This window comes from Alternaria dauci, chromosome 1 (assembly GCF_042100115.1).
Source record: "Alternaria dauci strain A2016 chromosome 1, whole genome shotgun sequence".
Classification (NCBI taxonomy): Eukaryota; Fungi; Ascomycota; class Dothideomycetes; order Pleosporales; family Pleosporaceae; genus Alternaria; species Alternaria dauci.
Window position 1 is genome coordinate 5,675,304 of NC_091272.1, and position 19,933 is coordinate 5,695,236.

Here is a 19,933-nt window from a genome sequence, read left to right on the forward strand (position 1 = left end):
GGATCTGGCTACTCTTTCAATTTAAGCCCTGCTTCTGCCGGCATGAGCGCTCCCTCGGGTGGTGGGTTCTTCTTCTTGAACTCATCCGCCATCTGTTCCATGGTTACGAACTCCACACCTTCATGCTTCTTGAAATGTTCGATCAATCTCTCGTGCATCAAGAGCAGATGTGGTCGCCCAGACACGTCAGGGTGGATTGTGATAGGCTAGAGGGTCGCGTTAGATCGGCCAATACAACACATGTGTACCTCAGTCGGAACTTACGAAGATGAACTCGTCGTATTCGCGGTAGAAGTAGTCGAAATGGTCTCTCCATAGGTCCTCGGTGTCTCGTGCGTTGACGAAGCCGTGGCTGTTTGGCGAAGATTTGATAAACATGTGAGGTGGCAGATCCTAATGTCATCTGTTAGCAAGTAGCTTATATCGTACCACTGACCATACATACATCAAGATACCAGTTTGCTGGAATCTCAACCAAACCAGTCTGTTGGCCGGCAACGAGCGGCTTCATCCAATCTTTGGCTTTCTTCTCGTAGTCAATCTTGGTCCAGGAGTCTCCAGTCCTGAGATAGTAAGGTTGACAGTCGTGATGGCTCATGCTGTGGTCGTATTCGATGCCATAAGAAAGGAGTAGCTCGGCACCTTCGCGGCTCGTCTCCCACCTCAAAGAAAGTCAGCATGGCGCATAGTTTGATTGCCTCCGTCGACCTACCAAGGCGCAACACTTCCCCTTGGAGGTTTGCCAGCAAACTCGGTCAACATGCGATATGTCTTGTCAAGCACGTCCCGTTGTTGTTCCATGCTCATATCGACGGGGTTCTCGTGACTGTAACCGTGGAGACCTATTTCATGCCCAGCGTCGCGTACCGCAGCCATGTCTTCTGGAAATGTCTCCAAACTATGGCCTGGAATGAACCATGTGGTCTTCATGTCATACTTCTTGAACAGCTTCAAGAGGCGCTGCGTACCGACCGTGCCAGCGAACAGGCCACGTGAAATGTCGCTGGTGCTGTCTTCTCCGCCATACGACCCAAGCCATCCACATACCGCATCTACATCGACACCATATGAAATGAGAACGCGCTTCTTGCCCATGATAGCTGTGTTGTGAGGAAAGATGGTGGTGGTCTGTCGATCAAGGTACTGGATCGGTTTCCGAGGTCAATGGCAGAAACTGTCAGCCGGATTTGTGTGGAAGCACCAAGACCACATGGTTGATCCGGCATTACTTCCTCTTAATGCCATGATGCCGACCCTGAGAACCATCGCGGGGTAATTAGCAGATAGAATGGTGCTGGAGCCGGCGGCGGCTTGTGTATTTCGTCATTGGACGTGGCAGCTGGTCCCTGCCTCCACAACGGCGCGCTCGCTTATCAGTCCCGTCTTATCGTCGACCCCAATAACTCCAACTCACATCTCCAACTCCAACTCCATCCGAATTCGGTCCTACGTGTGGGGACAAGCAATTGCATGAAGCTATGATGACGAAGACACCGGCATTGAACCCAGTGATGCAGCACAGTCATTTGAGTACGTTCGTAATTCATTCCGAATATACGTGACAAGATGCGCGCAGCACAGATCGTAGAGGTATGATGACGTCACACGAACTCGTGGAAGCCCATCTAACAAAGGCGTTTAGTACGAGAAATCATATCAACTATGTGAGCGAGCAACACCTCAGTGCGGAGATCATGACCTCCTCATCGAGGTCTACGCAGCTGGATTTTGTCACTCTGACTTGCAAGTATGGAATGGCCAATTCCCTGCACAACTTCCAATGATTCCATCGCATGAGCCTGCTGGCAAGATCGTTCAGGTCGGCGCGAACGTTCAAGGTTCATGGAAGGTCGGAGATCGCGTGGGTGTTTTGAACTATAAAAATGCATGTGGGCAGTGCGCAGGATGCCGCCAGCACCCACGAAGATCCAAACGTCCTGATCCGCGCTTCTGTCAGAAACGAATCGTGGCTGGCTTCAGACACGATGGCGCATTCGCAGAATATATGCTGGCCGACCCAGAAACCACTGTCCACCTCCCCAGCGGAGTTTCTTTCGAACAGGGGGCGCCTTTGATGTGTGCTGGAGTAAGTTGACCTGATATCCTGATCGCAAGCGAGACACCATGGCTAACATCATCAAAAGGCGACAGTATGGGGCGCATTGCGAAAACTTAGTCCCCAGGTCCAGCCAGGCGACGCTGTAGCGGTGGTAGGCATCGGAGGTCTTGGGCAGCTTGGAGTGCAATTTTCCAAAGCCCTTGGATACAGGACCATAGCGATGGATAACCGTGACGAAGGTCGTCAGCTTGCGCTCGACTTGCCCGAGCACTTGAGGCCCGATTTAGTCATGGACTCAACCGCAGAAGACGCCGAACAGAAGATACTAGAGTTCACTTCCGGCGAAGGTCTCGCAGGCATCGTAGTGTGTACCGATTCGATACAAGCGAACGCCTGGTGCCTCCAGCAACTGGGCAATGGTGGTGTTATGGTCCCGCTGGGACTACCGAAAGACAAGTGGCAGTTCGACTCGGAAGCCATGGTATTTCATGAGCTTACTATCAAGGGAAGCTATGTCGCTAGTGCTGAGGAGGTCGAGTCGATGCTCGAAGTGGTGGCCAAGCACGGAATTTCGTCGCATTTGACCGTCATAGGCTTCTCGGAAATTCCCAGCCTCGTCGACAGGTATCTGCATGCATCGATGAAAGGCCGATTAGTCGTCAATATCAAGCAATAAGATTCCATTTACGCGGAAATCATGGGTGCCAAGTGTTGCCGCGGAGCGGTTGAGGCGGATCGTGCCACGAGTTGGGGTTATTTGGAGAGCTTTCGCGTTAGCATGACTTGTGGAACCACCGACCCACCTACACACGATTGGCTACATAGTACGTAAAAGTATTTCCTCTACATCAATATGTACACTACTGTCCCATAGCAACACAAAGCCTAGCATCTGCTTGTATCTTTTCAGTCATCGGCCTTTACCATTATGTCTGTCTTTTTTGACTCTCCTCTAAAGTCAGTAACAACAACGGCACTATTTCCATAGAGCACATACTGACACGAATCAAGTGAGGATCTGGTGGCTGTGGGCGACGCAGAAGCCGTGTTGGAAAGCATCGGTGTTACCAATGGCATACCAGCAAACGAATCCCAGGATTATCATCAGCTATTAGCTGCTGTTCATGACGTTGCAGAGCACATACTACAACTGCCCGACTATACAGCACGGACAGATACTGAAAAGTATCCACGCGAGCATATACATCGACCGTCAGCAGACGAGCAGGATTTTGGTAACGCTTGGGCCCACAAGTTCCTCATAAGAGGCAATCCGCAAGGAAGCTTGTTGAAAGGAAAGACGCTATGTCTCAAAGACAATGTCGCAGTAGCTGGAGTGCCACAATTCTTTGGAACAGACGCCATTCCCGCGTGGACACCCGATGACGACGCCACCGTAGTTAGAAGAGCTCTAGATGCTGGTGCGGACGTCGTGGGAACGACTATATGCGAGAACTTCTGCAACTCCACCTCATCCTTTACCTCGGCCCAAGGTACTGTCCATAACCCATACGCGAGAGGTTACTCGGCTGGCGGTAGTACATCTGGCGGTTGCGCAGTAGTCGGCGGCGGTCTTGTAGACATTGCAATAGGCGCCGATCAAGGTGGAAGTATCCGCGTCCCATCGTCTTTCTGTGGCTGTGAGTATACCATAGGTGCAGTGCATAGCAGTATCCGGTTGTCCAGGGCTGACTTTGGGAAACACAGGTGTCGGACTGAAGCCAACACATGGTTTAGTCCCTTACACCGGAATATCTAGCGGTGACGCTATCGATGATCACGCTGGGCCCATAGCAAGATCAGTAAGCGACGTAGCATTATGCCTTGACGCGATCAGTGGGAAAGACGACTACGATGATCGTACACTTGGTGCACCAGCGCACGGTTCGACACGGTACTCGAAGGATCTCCAGAATTTAGTCGCGGGACTCAAGATTGGCGTTCTCAAAGAAGGGTTTGAGCACCGAATCGTCAATCAAGAAGTCAGGTCAACCGTAAGGAAAGCCATTCAGTCTTTTGAACGTCTTGGTGCTACGGTCGAAGAGGTTTCGCTACCTCTTCATCTAGAAGGACCAGCTATCTGGACCATCCAGCAGCGGATCGCAGGTACTCTCAACATGTTGGGCTATGCACACGGTCGAAGAGGTCTCTTTTCAACAGCGTATGAGGCAGCAAGGCAGCCATGGACGAACGAAACTTTCCAGAAACTCTTCCCGTCCACGAAAAATACCATCATCAACGGCCTCTCGCTCATGCAAAACTACCCGGGTCTTTATGCAAAGACGATGAACCTCGCCCAACAGCTCCGAGACTCTTATGAAAAGCTTTTTGAAGAATATGATCTTATCGTCATGCCAACGACCCCGTTTGTAGCGCCACCGAACATTGATTGGAAGCGCGGGGAGGACGCACCAATGGATGCGCTGAAGCCAAGTATGGGTATCACCATCAACACCGCCATCTTCGATGTTACAGGCCATCCGGCTATGTCACTCCCCGTTGGGTTTTCTCCTTCGAGTGTCGATCCCGAAGTCAGGTTGCCGGTTGGAATGCAGCTTGTTGGCGGCTTGTGGCAGGAGCAGAAGATACTAGATGCGGCTTTTGCGTGGGAGTCGGCAAACGACTGGAAAAAGATTGGCATTCCGACAGACCAAGAGTCAAAGCTTGCCACAAAGCTATGAAGATATACTTTTTAGATCTTTGATATTTAGATGCAATATATCCCATCGTCATTGCGAACTGTGTTGATCAGTTGATTGTGTAGCCGCCATCCACAACGAGCGCATGCCCTTGGATGAAAGACGCCTGTTCCGAGCACAAGAAGAGAACTGCGTCGGCGACTTCCTCCGGCGTACCCATCCTCTTCATAGGTGCAATCTCAATGGCCGGCTTCAATGCCTCCACCATGGCCGGCGATGTGGTCGTCATTGGTGTTTCAATGACGCCCGGGCAAACGCAGTTCACGCGAATAGCATCGTCGCTGTAATCAATGGCATTCGCACGTGTCATGTTGATTATGGCAGCTTTTGAGGCGCAATATGCAGCTGTAGGGTCCTCGTCAATCCGGAGTTCAACATGTCACGAAATAAATGACTTACCAGCACCTGGCCTTGCCACAATACCGAGCTGACTCGCAATATTGACAATCGAACCTCGTTGCTTGGGATGCTGATCCAGGGGCTTCTGCTTCAGCATGTTCCTCAGCTGCGCGCGACAGCTGAGCCACGACCCCTTGTAGTTGATAGCGTTTAGTCGGTCAAAGTGCTCAGTGGTCATGTCCACTGCTTTGACAACATCGCCCCCAAGTACGCCTGCGCAGTTGACTCCATAGTCCAATCTTTTGAATTTAGTAAACACCTCATCGTTGAACTCGTCAACGAAAGCTTCGTCGGCGACATCTCCAGCTCTGTGGAAGACTTGAGCTGAAGGGTTGATGTTTAGTATGGCGGCTTTGGTCTGGTCAAGGGTCTTCGGGTTCAAGTCGGTGATTGCGATCCGCGAACATCCTGATCGGGCGAAGCCTTTGGCCACGGCCGCCCCAATGCCTGTGTGCCGTGAGTATGTATGCAGGAAGACAACGTATCGATGAGCAACTGCTTACCCGTTCCTCCAGCGCCTGTGATGACTGCTACACCCGGGAGTAGTCTTGCAAGCGATGCCATTCTGCTGACCTGCGACTACGTGTGCTCAAGGGGCTGGCTCTTCTGCGTTGCGGTCAAAGACTAGCGTCGTCACGATCGACCAAGATAGGCGCTCGTTGTTTGACTTGCTGCGGTCGTGTCCGTACTCTGCAAAGATTTACCACCGACATGGCGCCCTGCCGGGGATGCATTGACAGCTCTTCCCGTTGAGGTCCGCTATCTTGGAGTAAGCGGAACGGGTGCTCCGAAGAAGGCGCGCTAGGCACGGCACTATCTACCCCTCAGACTCAATTGGCCGAGGGCAAAACCTAGAAGTGAAGTCAATGACCCACCTCACTCCAATTCCATCTCCAACAATTCTCACCACATGCACGGTCTCGCTCACGTTTGTAGTCACTGCTCAAGAAGCTTCAAGCGAGCAGAGCATCTCATCCGTCATACCCGAACACGTTCGTGCCTCCAAATAAGCGACTCCACGCTGACGGTGGCGTAGTAACTGATGTCGCCATAGATACTAGAGAGAAGCCTTACTCGTGTCGGTGCGGAGCAGCTTTTACAAGGCGGGACCTGCTTACCAGGCATTGGCGCATCACTCATCATGCCGGCAACCCTGATGCAGAGTCGACAACGTCGACCGAGACTGCCACGACGATAGACGCTTCTGCTTTGAACGTGCCCGGCGCAGGGGCCGCCGAGGCGCATCTCGTCCCGCAAGCCCATTCACATCAGCTCGAACTGCATACTCATCCTCCTCCGACTTTCCAGGAGCTCCAGCAGCCGCCGCCTTACAACGATGAAGGATTCGAGGACTTTCGCGACTTTGTAAACTTCATCGACGGTGTTGGACTGTCAGCCCAATGGACGCCTGAGTACGATTTTGACTGGATGCGACTGGGTGAGCATCATCAACAGTCCCGGCGGCATTCTCGGGAGCCAGAGGCACAGTCATCTCCTGGTCCTGAAGATATTGGAACACCTTTCAGCACATGGCTACCATCGGCGCCAGCTGACGATCAAGTCAATGTGAGATCAAACAGAGATGATGGTGAGAGGAGAACGAGGAGTGGAACATACAATGTCACGGACGAACATCGCAATTTCTTGGTGTCACTACTCGAGAGCTTTCCTTCTCCCATCTGCGATTTCCAGATACCCTCTCGACATACACTTACTAGGTATATCACCGCATTCTTTGGTGGCTTCCACTCGCACTTCCCTTTCATCCATGCGCCAACATACAAGCCGTCGTGTTCGCCCTTGGAGCTGACCCTGGCTATGTGTGCTGCGGGAGCACAATATTGCTTCGAGCGACGAAGCTCAGAACGCCTCTTTCGTGTATCAAAAGCCATTGTCTTCCAACGCCTGCGGCAGGAAGAGTCACACTTTGGTCCACAGACTCTTGCCTTTATCGCTTCAACAAATATAGTCTCACCGGAAGCGCATTTCACCACCAGACGTGTAGGGCCATGGTCGCCTCTGGATCTAGCGAAGACCTTGTTGATCCTGGTGGGATTCGCGACATGGGAAAGGAAAGATCTACTACAGCAAGCATTCGCACTCAGAGGTCTTTTGGTCCAAACACTTCGAGATATCGGCCTTAAGGAAGAGGAACCTAGCAGGAACGTTTCCACTTCCAGGGCAGCAATGTGGGACCAATGGGTGCAGCACGAGTCATCCAGACGTACCAAGCTCGTAGCATTCTGTTATATCAATGTGCATAGCATTGCATACAACATCCATCCCCTGCTTTGGAGTAGCGAACTGCATCTGCGATTGCCTTGCTGCACACCAGTGTGGCAAGCTAACAGCGCCGCACAATGGTCTGCGCTACAACGGGACGGGCGAGAGGATCACATGCCCTTCCAACAAGCGTTATCGATACTTTTGCAGGGCACAGCAGAGCAAGGTCAGCCATCCAAGCAACGGTTCCTCATCTACGGTTGAAGATTGACTGACATGCCTCAGAACCTGTACATCCGATACCCAGTCCAATCGGAAACTACATTCTTCTTCATGCATTGCTCCAGCGCATTCATGTAGTACGAGAACTGTCTTTTCCCGCCACCTCGCCCGCCACAATATCAGCTACAGAGCTGCATGTCATCAGTCGCGCTCTCCGCGCGTGGACTTCGCTTTGGCAACAAACTCCGGAATCCATGCTAGATCCCAACAATGAGAGTGGGCCAATCCCATTCACATCAAGCGCACTGTTGGTCGTGGCTTACGTGCGCCTGTCACTCGATATTGGGCCTTACCGTCACCTGGAGTCGCGCAGCCCCGAAGTCGTAGCTGACGGTCTAGCCAACGTTCCAGATATTGAACGCAATGACAACTTACTGTCGGCTCTGTTGTACTCGACACATGCGCTTAGCATACCTGTCAGATTAGGAATCGACAGAGTTGCGCGAAGCCAAGCGTTCTTTTGGAGCGTTCAGCATGCCATATCTAGCTTCGAGTGCGCTATATTCCTCGGCAAGTGGTTATGCTCTATCCCAAGGCCATTCCGGGACGACATGCTGTCGCGGTCAGAGCATCGTATCCTTCACTGGGTCCGGTGCATCATCAAAGAGGCGTATGCGGTGATTGACTTTGACGATGTGGAAGAGGGCGACAGCATCCTAGCTGTACCTAGTGAGCCCTACACGCTTGGTCTTGCTGTCCTGAATATCTGGTCACGATTCTTTCGCGGCAACACGCAATGGCAGTTTGTGGTTAATTTAGGATTGAGTTTAGAGAAATACATTGCAAAGCTGGTTTAGTCCAGAGATCCAGTTCCTTTCCCCATTGTTCTCGAGTCGAGATACTCTTCTAGCAGCGTGCGCATCATGTCGGTGGTTGGCAAAGGGTGGCAAAGGATAGTCACCACGGGGTTTCTCCAGGTACGATCTGATCGAGGTGCCGGGGCTCTGCCATATGCGTCACCACCTGGTAAGGCTGATATTGCCCACTTCAATTTGGGCTGTCTTCCTACCTAGTCAATAAGTTTAATGAGCAATAACCATGGCTATATTTGCTTCGCCCTCTGCGATATTGGCACGTCTGCTCTCATCGCGACTGTTAAATTCCGTGTCTATTGTCTGGTGCGCATCGCGCTTCGATTTGCTCATTCCATGGCGGGCGTGACATGTTGCGGAAGGGCGGGATCAACTCGGCTCTTGTTGCAACGACACCTCTCACACGCGTCGCGCACTCCAGTGGCAACTGGCGCCTATTAGAGGCATCGAGCATCACCGAAGACATCGTTTGGGCGTCGCCATGCGTGGAGTCGTGATTGAATGTGCAGAGGCACGCGCAATACACGCCAAATCAGCCGCAGAACTGCGCCGAGGTTCGCACGGTTTGTGCCGCTTGGACCTACCTAGGGAAAATCCCACTCCACTCCCAGCCATCACCATCGTTTCTATTGCGATCGCCTTGCACGTGTTCTTGAGGTGAAGTACGCAAACCATATATCAAGCATAGGGTTGAGTACAATGAACGACGCTTGCAGACAGCTTTGGCGCACGACCCGACTACCACCGCTTCCGCCCTCATGTAACAAGACCAGTGCCTTCGACAACCATATCAGGCCAGCAACAACAGTCACCCAATACACCTCGCAACTTAGTCCTTGACATCATTGGGCGCGGTTGCAGTCATGGAACATAATCAGGATAGGTTTTCGCCATCCGACGTCCCCCTGGAGGAACACCGACCTTCGAAGCGACAACGAACACTGGGACAGCCCGCTCGCGAAGTTGGCTTGATGCGCAGCGTTCCAGACGATCAGTTCCCAGGTTTTGTCGGCAGCGCGAGTGGAATCTTCTTCATCAGGTCGGTGTATAGTGCGATTCGACCGTCCACAGTGCCTACCGGTACTACCGCAGAAACGCCTGGCAGCGATATCGTACCAGGTGAAGACGATCATCTGCCTCTAGTGCAACCCAATTCTTCTGGGCTGTTATGGCGAGACGCTGAAATCGCGTCCAATCAGGCATCTCATATATCATTCCAAGACCTCGTCGCATTTTCTGGGAGCTATTTTGCCAATTGGCACACGCTTTACCCCTTCTTACACGCTCCGACTGTCTTAGAATACTTCGACCGCTATTCAAAAAACGGCTTTCCCGAACGTGATGCTTCGGAAAACCTTGATCTGGTGATAATTCGATCGATCATGTCCATCTCGCTTGCAGACCATCGACAATCCTCCGGACATGAATACACTCCATATCCTGCCTGTATCGTCTTTCCATCGTACGATGCCGCTGTCGATAGCCTCCGGGCGATTCTTTCACGTCCCACAAGCATACTTACGCTGCAGGCCGCTCTCAGTGTGCAGCTCTTTCTAGTGTCCATGCTCCGCTTGAACGCAGCCTCACGCATCGGAGGACTCATCATGCGCATGGCAGTGCAGCTAGGCCTTCATCGCTGCCCAGCTAGGTTTTCGGCTTTTACGGCGAGTGCAAGAGAGCTTCGGCAACGTGTATTCTGGTCACTGTATGCCATCGATCGGTTCATTTCCCAGTCCATGGGCCTCCCACTCGGCCTGCAGGATGACGATATCGACGTATGCTTCCCCTTAGCAGAAAACCATCCGCAGACGCAAATTGAGCCTTGTAAGTTTGGTCTCGATGTGGCAATGGTCTAGCTCATGTTTCACAGGCATCAAACTGCGTCTGCTGCATCTTCTTGCGCAGCAAGCCAGGTTACGCGGCGAAATTATAGAGTTGCGCAACAAGTCGTTACACTACGTTCAGAACGATCCCGACCGAGCCACGTCGATCACAGCCAAGCTGAGTCAGTGGTGGAACGATGTTGAGGACTACATGGATCCAGACAGCCAATGCGGAGCCTCTACCTACGCGACTACTGTCCTGACGTTGCTTAGGCACGAGTCGATCATCTCATTGCATCGTCCAGTCTTGGCCACCTCTCGCAAAGACGTCGCATACGACGCTGCCTTGCAACAGTGCATCAATTCTGCGCGTAACATCATCACGACTCTACACAGCGCTATCCAGACCAAGCCCAGTATCGGAGCGAATAATGGTCGACTAGCTTTGCTGTGGCCCTCTTGCACATGGGCTGTATGGATCAGTACCTTTATCTTGTTCTACGCTGCTCACGAGAGCCGTATCGCTCACAACGTTGTCGTGAGGTAAATGGGCCACACTCAAGATAGCATATCCCTGCTGACACATGTAACAAAGATTCGCGGACAAAAGCCTCGACATACTTCAACATCTTGCGAGACGCGGCAGCGCATGGCCTGAGGCAAGCTCGGCAGCCATTCGTGACTTACGGGCTCGAATACTGCACAAGCCTGCTCTTGCTCTTGATAGACACAAGCCCGACGTCTCCGGAGACGCATCTATCACTTATCAGGGCGATCCAAGTCTACGTTCGGTCGTGAATGAACCTGCCCGTGACGATGCCCTAGATCAGAATGGTGACCAAATGGCGAATGGCATCGCTCCTCACCATGATCCATTGCACAAGCTACCCAATTCAGGATTCGAGTCTACTGCAACGAGTGATCCGGCGCAAGATGCAACTGGCCTTAGTGAAAACGATAGCTACTGGAATGTCTTCCTCGGAGCGGAAGGTGCCGACGCTTCATCTCTTGAGTACTCCAGCGGCTTGGATCCTTTCTCTGGTTTTGACATACCTTTTTGGTTCGACCAAGAGCAACACTGGGATTTCTAATGATAGCAAGCTTCGATTTCAGGTGGACGCTGTGCGCTACCGTAATGGATAACGAGGCGTCGGACTTTCTTTCTCCGGTTCTTCCCCGCACTTGCCCAAGTGGAGCACACAGTGGCGGGATTAGCCTCAACCGCGCAACATAGGAAATGCTAGAAGTCTCGAGGTGGTGTTTCTTAGTCCGGAGTATCGCGGCTTAAAAGACAGTACGCGTAGAGCATCTCAAGATACCAATCCATTTGGTTACGATTTCCACGCCCACTCTCAATCTCTGCCTTCTACCCAGTCAACAACATGTCTTCAAGCGCAAACAAACGCACGCATTCGATTGCGACCATGGGCGCTGATGGCATTGGCCCCGAAGTCATCAATGCTGGTGTCCAGGTCTTGCAGAAATTGGCGCAACTGGATGGCACATTCGACCTGCAATTCGAAGACTATGATTGGAGTTCTGAGACTTACAAGAAGACTGGTCAATACATTCCGGACGGAGGACTAGAAAAACTCAAGAAGCATGATGCGATTCTGTTCGGTGCGGTGGGCGCACCAGGTACGTGTGAGATACTGGGCTTTACAGATCAATGTGCTGACTCCATTCACAGACGTGCCTGATCACATCTCCCTCTGGGGCTTGCGGCTTGCGATTTGCCAGACCTTCCAGCAATATGCGAACGTACGGCCGACCAAGATTTTCCGAGGAACATCTTCGCCCCTGCGCAACGCGGAGCATGGTGATCTGGATTGGGTCATCGTCCGAGAGAATTCTGAAGGTGAATATGCTGGACAAGGCGGCCGATCGCACAAAGGACAAAAATGGGAGACCGCTACAGAGGTTTCCATCTTTACTCGTCATGGCGTGGAACGACTTATACGCTTCGCCTTCGAAACAGCTCAGAGCAGACCGAGAAAGCAGATCACGGTCGTCACCAAAAGCAACGCGCAACGCAACAGCATGGTCATGTGGGATGAGATCGCTGCTGAAGTTGCGAAAGACTTTCCTGACGTCAAGTGCGACAAAATGCTCGTCGATGCCATGACGTGCCGGATGGTTCTTGACCCGAAATCCTTGGACACGATAGTAGCGACGAATCTGGTGAGTAACACAACATTCCTCCTCCACGTTTACTGACTTGACAAGCACGCGGACATTCTTTCGGACCTGGCAGCGGCATTGGCCGGTTCCATTGGCATCGCTCCTACCAGCAACCGTACGTACTTTCCATTCCCACAAGCAATGCACATTGCTTATGCTAAGTGACAACAGTCGACCCCACACGCCAAAACCCGTCCATGTTCGAACCAATCCACGGCTCGGCTTTCGACATTACTGGCAAGGGTGTCGCAAACCCAGTAGGAACCTTTTGGACGGCGTCTGAGATGCTAGCATGGCTGGGCGAGGAGCAAGCTGCAAAGAAGTTGATGGAGAGCGTAGAAGCCATCACTGAGCGAGGCATTGCGACCCGCGATCTGGGAGGCAAAGCGTCAACGAAGGAGGTGACTGATGCAGTCTGCGCTGAGCTAGAGAGCATGTACAGTACAGGTCGGTGAAGAGCCAGGATTGGCATTGTATCATGGAAATGATAGCTGCAGGGGACCTGCATCCCGCTTATAATTCGTTATGGAACTAGGCATGTGGCCGATATAGTTTCGGTCCCGGCTGACACTGCGATAAGCGGACATTCACAAGAACTTGAAGCCAGGAACTGTCAGCCTATACAGCCACTGATGCATGTATGCTTGTTTACTTTTTTATGCACAATCGAAAACTTTGGGGAAGGTATCCATGTAAATCCAAGGAATAGTCAAAACTTAATAGCAGAGTCGCGGCCGATCTCTTCCATTCCTTTCCCAGTCCATCATCCAAGACAGCCAAGATGGACCAGCATCCCGATTGGCAACATCGCGCCGAACCGTGCTTGTCATCTGCGAAGCGCGGTAGTGTATCTTTGAGTAACCAACCCGAACCTAATCTTTAGTATCCTTCCCCGCACCCCATAATTTAATTGCCCATATCCCCAGACAACCGCCGTGGGGTAGCACAGGACCCATATTACAGTACCCATTGCATCTCCAACACATTAGCATCGCATATTCCATCTACGCGCTGCAAGATCTAGATTGCGCATCGACCAAATAACCGTCGCTACCGTAACCGCTCACGCGAGGATTGAGCAACCATGCCGCTGGGTATCTTGCAAGATTACAAACTCGAACATGTCCCGGGAACCGCCCCCTTACGCGAGCTTGGTCGTGTTGATCTCGAAACCACGACTGATATCGACCATAGATTGCTCAAGCATGATGCTACAGGGCAAATTGTACTCGTGCCGCAACCCTCTGATTCACCAAACGATCCATATAATTGGCCAAGATGGAAGAAGGAGATGGTAGGCCATCCTGCTCAAGACTGCTCAGAGTGGCTGTACTGACCGAATAGTTTACTCTCGTCATTGTGTACGGAGGGGGTTGTGTAGGAGGTAAGCGTGCGAAATCTGGATACCATGTACTGAGCTAATGGTGAACTTCACAGCCGCAGGTCCACTGCTGACGCCGGCTTTCGTACCACTGGCAAAGCAATTCGACGTTCCCTTACAGAGATTCGCACTAGGTAAGCTCGATACCCTAGATCCATATCATTGAGGCATCGAGCTCACATGTGATCCCTCCATAGGCTGTAATGGTTCTTGTATCGTCGCTATCGCGATCGGCAGCCTTCTGTGGAATACATTGGCTGTGAAGGTTGGAAGGCGGCCAATCTATCTTATAACCACGCTGGGCTTAACGGTGTCGTGCTTCTGGGCCGCAGAATCTACTACTTTTGCCTCTCTGGTAGCAGCCAGAGCTTTCCAAGGGTTCTGCATGGGTATGTTCCATTCCACATATGGTCCGAGGAGAATTTTGCTAATGTTCCAAGCACCCTTCGAAGCACTCGTTCCAGTATCGGTCGGAGACATCTGGCATGTACACGAGCGTGGACTTCGAATGGCCATCTTCAATCTTGGTATCCTCGGTGGTATTGTAGGTTTGCCTTGCGCATGTTGCATTACAACTAGCTAATCAGAGCAGCAAAACCTAGCGAGCCCAATCGGTGAGGCAGATTAGCAAGATTTCGCGTTCTGAAGCTAACAAGCCCAGCTGGAGTCGTCATCCAATATGGCTCTTACCGTATCGCAATGCACGCGATGGGTGGCGCCTTCGTCATCATGCTTCTCCTCGTTATCTTCTTCATGCCCGAAACCGTGTACCACCGCCACAACGTCATCAACATTGATACAGGTTCCAAGACGGTAGAAACCGATACGATAGAGAAGGAGCGGACCGTCGAGCATGTCAAAGACGACGCTATCTATGCGCCCGATTCTTCGGAACGTGCCGACCCCTACGTCAAGACTCTTATGCCATGGTCCGGTTATTGGGATCCTGTCGCATTTTGGCGTACATTCTTGCGACCATTTGCCGTGATCATGAGCCCTGTAGTAATGTGGGCTACCTTGCCCTACACGGTCTGCATATCTTGGCTCATCTTGATCTCCACCACGTTGTCGCAGATCTTCTCCGCTCCACCATATAGTTTCTCCGTTAGTGGAGTTGGCGCAACAAATCTCTCAGCATTCGTCGCGTCGCTACTGGCCACTCTGGTATCCGGTCCGATGATTGATGGGGTAGCGAAATTGATGTCGGCGCGCAACAATGGTACTTTCGGTGAGTCTCATACACTCGAAATGTGTCTCAAACAGCTAACAGTTGCACAAGAACCCGAATTCCGTCTTCCTGCGATGGTGACGTACCTGCTTTTCACTGCAACCGGATTCTTCGCTTGGGGCCAATCGCTTCACAACCAAGACCCGTGGCCGATTCCTGTGATTGTCTGCATGGGTCTCATCAACCTGGGTATTCAGATGGGAACTACCGTGGTGGTAACGTATGTGTCTGACTGCCACCGCGAGCAGGCCGCTGAGGCCTTTGCCATGATGAACTTCACCAAGAATATCTTTGCGTTTGGCCTGACGTTCTATGTGAATGACTGGATCGCGGGGCAGGGTGTGAGGGACGCATTTTTTGTTGTTGGTGGGACTACCATTGCTGTTACGCTGACAACGATCCCAATGTACATCTACGGAAAGCGTGCAAGGAGTTGGGTGAAGAGGTGCGGAGTGCTTGATAGTGTTCGAAAAGTCAAGTAGAGGGTTCAATCGCGCAATAAAAATGGGTTTGCGTTTTCTCTGGGCCTTTCCGACCGTGAATCGTGATCTAGAGCGTCCTCGAAGTATTTTGCATCAGCAAAGCCATTCACAGCATTATGTTAGCCGTGCTAGATTCTTCTCACTTGGTGCGTGAGTAATCTCCTCGACGCTCTTCGGCTGTTCATCCTTCATATCTGACACACACAGTAGCAAGCGGAGCTACTATACCGTCAACAATTTGATATGTTCGGTGTTCGACTCGTGTCGCGAACCGACCGACAGCATGACCATACCGATTCACTACCTTCATGTGTGACGAATATGCTCCAATTTATTTTCAGAAGTAGTTCTCTCGCCATTTTGTAGATGAATCTCGCGGTGCGTTCGGCATTGCAGGCATGCTGCACTCTCGTAGTTGCTCGATGGCTGACGCTGAGGTCGCCGTGATTCCATGCGCTTCGCGAATCGGACGCGTGTTACTATCGGGTCGTGTTTCCGTTGCCTTGGACGTATTGTGAGCTTGGTAGGGAAATATGGGTTCGCTGGGGTTTGGCTGAGATGTCGCTCGGGCTACGCGGTCGGGATGCCGTGCTTGAAGCCACGCGACCAATTGCTCGTCTGTGTGCAAAGATAAGCGCTTCCACTCTTCGAGTTTTTCAGCCTTTGAGCGTTGGGGCTGTGAAGCTTGCGATATTGCACCATCCGTCAATCGTATGGCGCTCTGGGTTTGGAGCGCGATGAGAGCAGCGGAGAGTGCAGCCTCGGTATCCGCAAGCCGCTTCTCAAGAGCAGTGATGTATGCAGCCGGAAGGCCTCTCTTACCGCCCTCTTGGTAATGGCATGGCAGCGACGAAGTTCGACATTGAGTGCACGAAGGGCTGTGGTGGTTAGCTGAAGCTCCGCAGCTGGTATGGAGTTACCGACATCTTCCGGTCGCACTTGCACTTCTTCGCTCTGCAGTTCTCACATGCAATGGCATTCAGCTGAACTTCCGGACTGCGACATCAGTGTGTGTACCATTATCCTGGACAAGTTTGCGCACCGCTTCAGCCATCCTCGGATGATGGTGGTGCGATGACGCAGTGCATAGCTTGGGAAGGTGTGGCGTGGTGATCTGTGCTCGGCCCCTAATTCTGCCCCCGTCCAGCCCCCTCATCCTTCCGACTAAACAACGACAGGAGGAACGCAGTTACGCCTTTGGTCAATTACAACACCCTCCCGTCTCAATTCAATCATCTCTATTCTTGTTACGGTCTTTGCATCAGCCACTGAAAGATGCGACACTTCAGCTCACGGCCGGACTTCTAATCGTAGACCCTAGGCCAGCCTCCATCACTGCCTCAGGCCCATCACCAGGCCAGAGGTGCCGATCGACTCACAAAGCTGCAAAGTTCAACAAAGCCAGAGAACACGCGAACGAACCGGCAGAAGAAATTCCCCGCATTCAACCTTGCCTGTTTTGTCACGGACCGCGCTGAATCCAGCTAGCGTTGAGGTGACGTCGGGCGTCGGGTCATTTGTCTCCAGCCTTTGTACACACATCTACAAACATGAGTTGGACCTTGAGCCCGGGTTTGTGAGAAGGTGGAGCCACCCGTGATGCGATATTTATCCGTTTCGCTAAGGGTATAGTCATCACATATCCAACCAGAGAGTGACCACACTTGGCGACTGCACGCTAGCTCAGGGAGTTATCCGTATCTGCTGTGATCAACGGTCATGCTTCATGGTAAAGGATGCGATCAACCAGGCCGTCGGGCACAAACCCCGCAAAGCCAAGGCGAAGGGATACTGGAAATGTATTCCCTGGTCGGTTCGACGGTCTGTCAAACCGACAAAGTGCTTGGCCTCGGGTATGTAAACTGTGAAAGTGGCATGCTAGACATCAACATCAGAGCAACACAAGCTCGAGTATTCGCTTTCTCCGATAGCTATGGCTCCAACAGTTGCAGGTCCCGGTGATGGTATCATCGAGCGCCTCGTCGCTGCCGACACTGTACGATGGTGGAACAAACCCAATCTCCGGCGTCTCTACCTATTGCTGGTACCGTTCTGCTTTTTCATCGAGTCTACTTCTGGGTTTGATAGCTCCATGATGAACGGAAGTAAGTGGTTGTCACTGAGGTGTTACTAGCGTAACGCGTGCTGATCCTCTATCTACTACCTAGTGCAAGCTCTGGAGTACTGGCAAAATTACTTCAACCACCCCAAAGGAGGCCAACTGGGATTGCTAGTTGCATGCTACAACCTCGGGGCTATCTCGAGTATTCCGCTCGTTGCTCTCGTTTCAGATCATCTGGGAAGACGAAAGAGTATCGTCCTTGGATCTACTATCATGATCATCGGAGCAATTATGCAGGGCTTGTCGCAGAATCGTGAGTACCTTAGTCCGCTCTGATAAACAGAACAATGAGCCCTGACTGCTATTCACCCAGTCCCGATGTTCATCTTTAGCAGAATCTTTCTAGGTCATGGTATCGTTTACGCCATCATTTCCGGTGCCGCCCTTCTTGGAGAGTTAGGTCATCCTAAAGAACGGCAGTTTTTGGGAAGTCTTTTCAACGCTTTCTTTGGAGTAGGCTCCGTACTTGGTGCAGGTATAGGTAGGGCATAATTCCCCTTAAGGCATGTGTGAGAAATATACTGACATTGGGTACCAAACTCTAGTCGTACGTACGCTACTTATCCCGAACGACTGGTCCTGGCGCCTTCCCTCCATCCTTCAGGCAGCTCCATCTGTCATTCAGATCGTGTTCGCTTTCACAGTGCCGGAAAGTCCCCGATGGCTCGTCTCAAAAGACCGCAGCGAAGAAGCCCTCGAGATATTGATCAAATATCATGCAGAGGGCGATGCTTCTGCCGAGCTACCTCATCTTGAGATTGCCGAGATTCGCAAAGCTTTGGAGTTGGAGAACGAGTCGCGACAACGTGGTTGGGCTGAACTCTTCCAATCGAAAGGCATGCGACATCGTGCCCTTGTCGCTGCCGGACTCGGCATCTTTGTTCAGTACAGCGGAAACAACTTGATCAGCCAGTACCTTGTCCCTATCCTGAGAAAGATTGGTATCGAAGACAGCCACACGCAGGTGCGCTACAACGTCGGCTCCGAAGCATGGGGCTTCCTCATGGCACTTGTCATGGCGACCATCACACCTCGATTCCCACGACGCAGGATGTACTTGCTATGTGCTAGCTGCTTGTTGTGCGTATATACCGCATGGACTATCGCCCAGGCCCGCAACCGGATAACTGGGTCGAAAGAAACTGGCTACGCTGTGCTTGTCATGATCTTCCTCTACAAGCCTGCATACAACATCGCCTACAACGCTCTCACCTACGTCTACATGGTTGAGATCTTCCCGTACTACGTGCGTACCAAAGGTCTCTCGTGGTTCCAGCTCTTCAACCGTTGCGCCGTCATGCTGGGTTCCTTCACCAACCCCATCGGACTTGAAGACCTTGACTGGAAGTTCCTCTTTGTTTATATTGCTTTGTTGTCTTGCGAGATCGTTTTCATCTACTTCTTGTTCCCGGAGACATACGGAAAGACGCTGGAGGAACTCACGTTCCTGTTCGAAAGTGAGAAGGAGGACCGCGAGAAACTCGCTGCAACCACCGCCAAGGTCATGGGCCACGAAGGCAACGTCACCGAGCTTCATGAGGCGCCGGAGAAGAAAGCGTAGGTCACAAGTATCGTGGTGGCTGCATCTGAACTCAACGGTTCTGGGAAAAGACGTTGCAGTTGGCGCTCACGAAGTGGGTTCCGAAGCCGCTTGGGAGGTCGCCGCATTCCTTCTGAGGGGTGTGAAACATCCATGGATAAGAATAGTGGGAGAAGACGATGCATAACTTGTGGCTGTTCAGGCATAACTCAGTCTTGCTCGCAATCTGTCCAACATGTGGAATAATGAATCGGTCTTTCTCTCTACGATTACACATAAGCTTCTCATGGTTATTGTAGCCCACCGTCAGCATTTCCTGACTTGCGCGCTGTCAGTCGAACTACGGCTTTCATACAAGGCCGATATCATGTTCCGCACCGTTCCCCATCCTGCTGACCGGTTCCACGACCTAGTACGCGGCGCAGCAACATGTCAAACTGGACCTTGTACTCATGGCGGCAACATATCGCCTGAGATTCCTCATCGCCAGCCCCTCGAATAACGCAATGAGTTGGCAAATGCGCGAACATCCACCTCCACCTCCACCTTAAACTTGCAAGTTCGTTTCTATGACACGATCCACCCAATAGTTCGTGCTCTCATGCGACCATGTCACCGATCAAGCGACGGCGGCTACAGGATACTGATCTCCGGCTGATCGGGACTTGTGGAGAATATCCCGAACGAATGGGAATCTAGCGG

The 19,933-nt window shown here is 51.9% G+C and overlaps 9 protein-coding genes across 9 annotated transcripts; 6 read left to right on the forward strand and 3 right to left on the reverse strand.

The window, feature by feature from the left end:
* Positions 1-8: 8 nt before the first annotated feature.
* On the reverse strand, positions 9-1,095 carry ACET3X_001757 (uncharacterized protein; the record flags this gene model as incomplete). The annotated part of the gene is made up of 4 exons (XM_069447084.1): positions 9-206; positions 265-393; positions 446-662; positions 713-1,095. The coding sequence occupies 4 exons, from the start codon at positions 1,093-1,095 to the stop codon at positions 9-11; spliced, it is 927 nt and encodes a 308-aa protein (XP_069311999.1).
* Positions 1,096-2,074: 979 nt separating this feature from the next.
* On the forward strand, positions 2,075-4,740 carry ACET3X_001758 (uncharacterized protein; the record flags this gene model as incomplete). Its single annotated transcript, XM_069447085.1, has 4 exons — positions 2,075-2,086; positions 2,145-2,683; positions 3,071-3,699; positions 3,767-4,740. The coding sequence occupies 4 exons, from the start codon at positions 2,075-2,077 to the stop codon at positions 4,738-4,740; spliced, it is 2,154 nt and encodes a 717-aa protein (XP_069312000.1).
* A 67-nt stretch (positions 4,741-4,807) lies between these two features.
* On the reverse strand, positions 4,808-5,721 carry ACET3X_001759 (uncharacterized protein; the record flags this gene model as incomplete). Its single annotated transcript, XM_069447086.1, has 3 exons — positions 4,808-5,103; positions 5,158-5,604; positions 5,661-5,721. 3 exons carry the CDS (start codon positions 5,719-5,721, stop codon positions 4,808-4,810), a joined length of 804 nt encoding a protein of 267 aa, XP_069312001.1.
* A 346-nt stretch (positions 5,722-6,067) lies between these two features.
* Positions 6,068-8,459, forward strand: ACET3X_001760 (uncharacterized protein; the record flags this gene model as incomplete). The annotated part of the gene is made up of 3 exons (XM_069447087.1): positions 6,068-6,149; positions 6,212-7,606; positions 7,666-8,459. The coding sequence occupies 3 exons, from the start codon at positions 6,068-6,070 to the stop codon at positions 8,457-8,459; spliced, it is 2,271 nt and encodes a 756-aa protein (XP_069312002.1).
* A 1,751-nt stretch (positions 8,460-10,210) lies between these two features.
* ACET3X_001761 (uncharacterized protein) lies at positions 10,211-11,388 on the forward strand (the record flags this gene model as incomplete). The annotated part of the gene is made up of 3 exons (XM_069447088.1): positions 10,211-10,298; positions 10,345-10,840; positions 10,893-11,388. The coding sequence occupies 3 exons, from the start codon at positions 10,211-10,213 to the stop codon at positions 11,386-11,388; spliced, it is 1,080 nt and encodes a 359-aa protein (XP_069312003.1).
* A 291-nt stretch (positions 11,389-11,679) lies between these two features.
* On the forward strand, positions 11,680-12,933 carry ACET3X_001762 (uncharacterized protein; the record flags this gene model as incomplete). The annotated part of the gene is made up of 4 exons (XM_069447089.1): positions 11,680-11,935; positions 11,988-12,478; positions 12,524-12,593; positions 12,650-12,933. 4 exons carry the CDS (start codon positions 11,680-11,682, stop codon positions 12,931-12,933), a joined length of 1,101 nt encoding a protein of 366 aa, XP_069312004.1.
* Positions 12,934-14,289: 1,356 nt separating this feature from the next.
* Positions 14,290-15,569, forward strand: ACET3X_001763 (uncharacterized protein; the record flags this gene model as incomplete). The annotated part of the gene is made up of 4 exons (XM_069447090.1): positions 14,290-14,403; positions 14,452-14,473; positions 14,521-15,087; positions 15,139-15,569. 4 exons carry the CDS (start codon positions 14,290-14,292, stop codon positions 15,567-15,569), a joined length of 1,134 nt encoding a protein of 377 aa, XP_069312005.1.
* A 337-nt stretch (positions 15,570-15,906) lies between these two features.
* Positions 15,907-16,623, reverse strand: ACET3X_001764 (uncharacterized protein; the record flags this gene model as incomplete). The annotated part of the gene is made up of 3 exons (XM_069447091.1): positions 15,907-16,447; positions 16,494-16,552; positions 16,612-16,623. The coding sequence occupies 3 exons, from the start codon at positions 16,621-16,623 to the stop codon at positions 15,907-15,909; spliced, it is 612 nt and encodes a 203-aa protein (XP_069312006.1).
* Positions 16,624-17,502: 879 nt separating this feature from the next.
* On the forward strand, positions 17,503-19,252 carry ACET3X_001765 (uncharacterized protein; the record flags this gene model as incomplete). Its single annotated transcript, XM_069447092.1, has 4 exons — positions 17,503-17,674; positions 17,738-17,944; positions 18,005-18,172; positions 18,237-19,252. 4 exons carry the CDS (start codon positions 17,503-17,505, stop codon positions 19,250-19,252), a joined length of 1,563 nt encoding a protein of 520 aa, XP_069312007.1.
* Between the last annotated feature and the right edge of the window lie 681 nt (positions 19,253-19,933).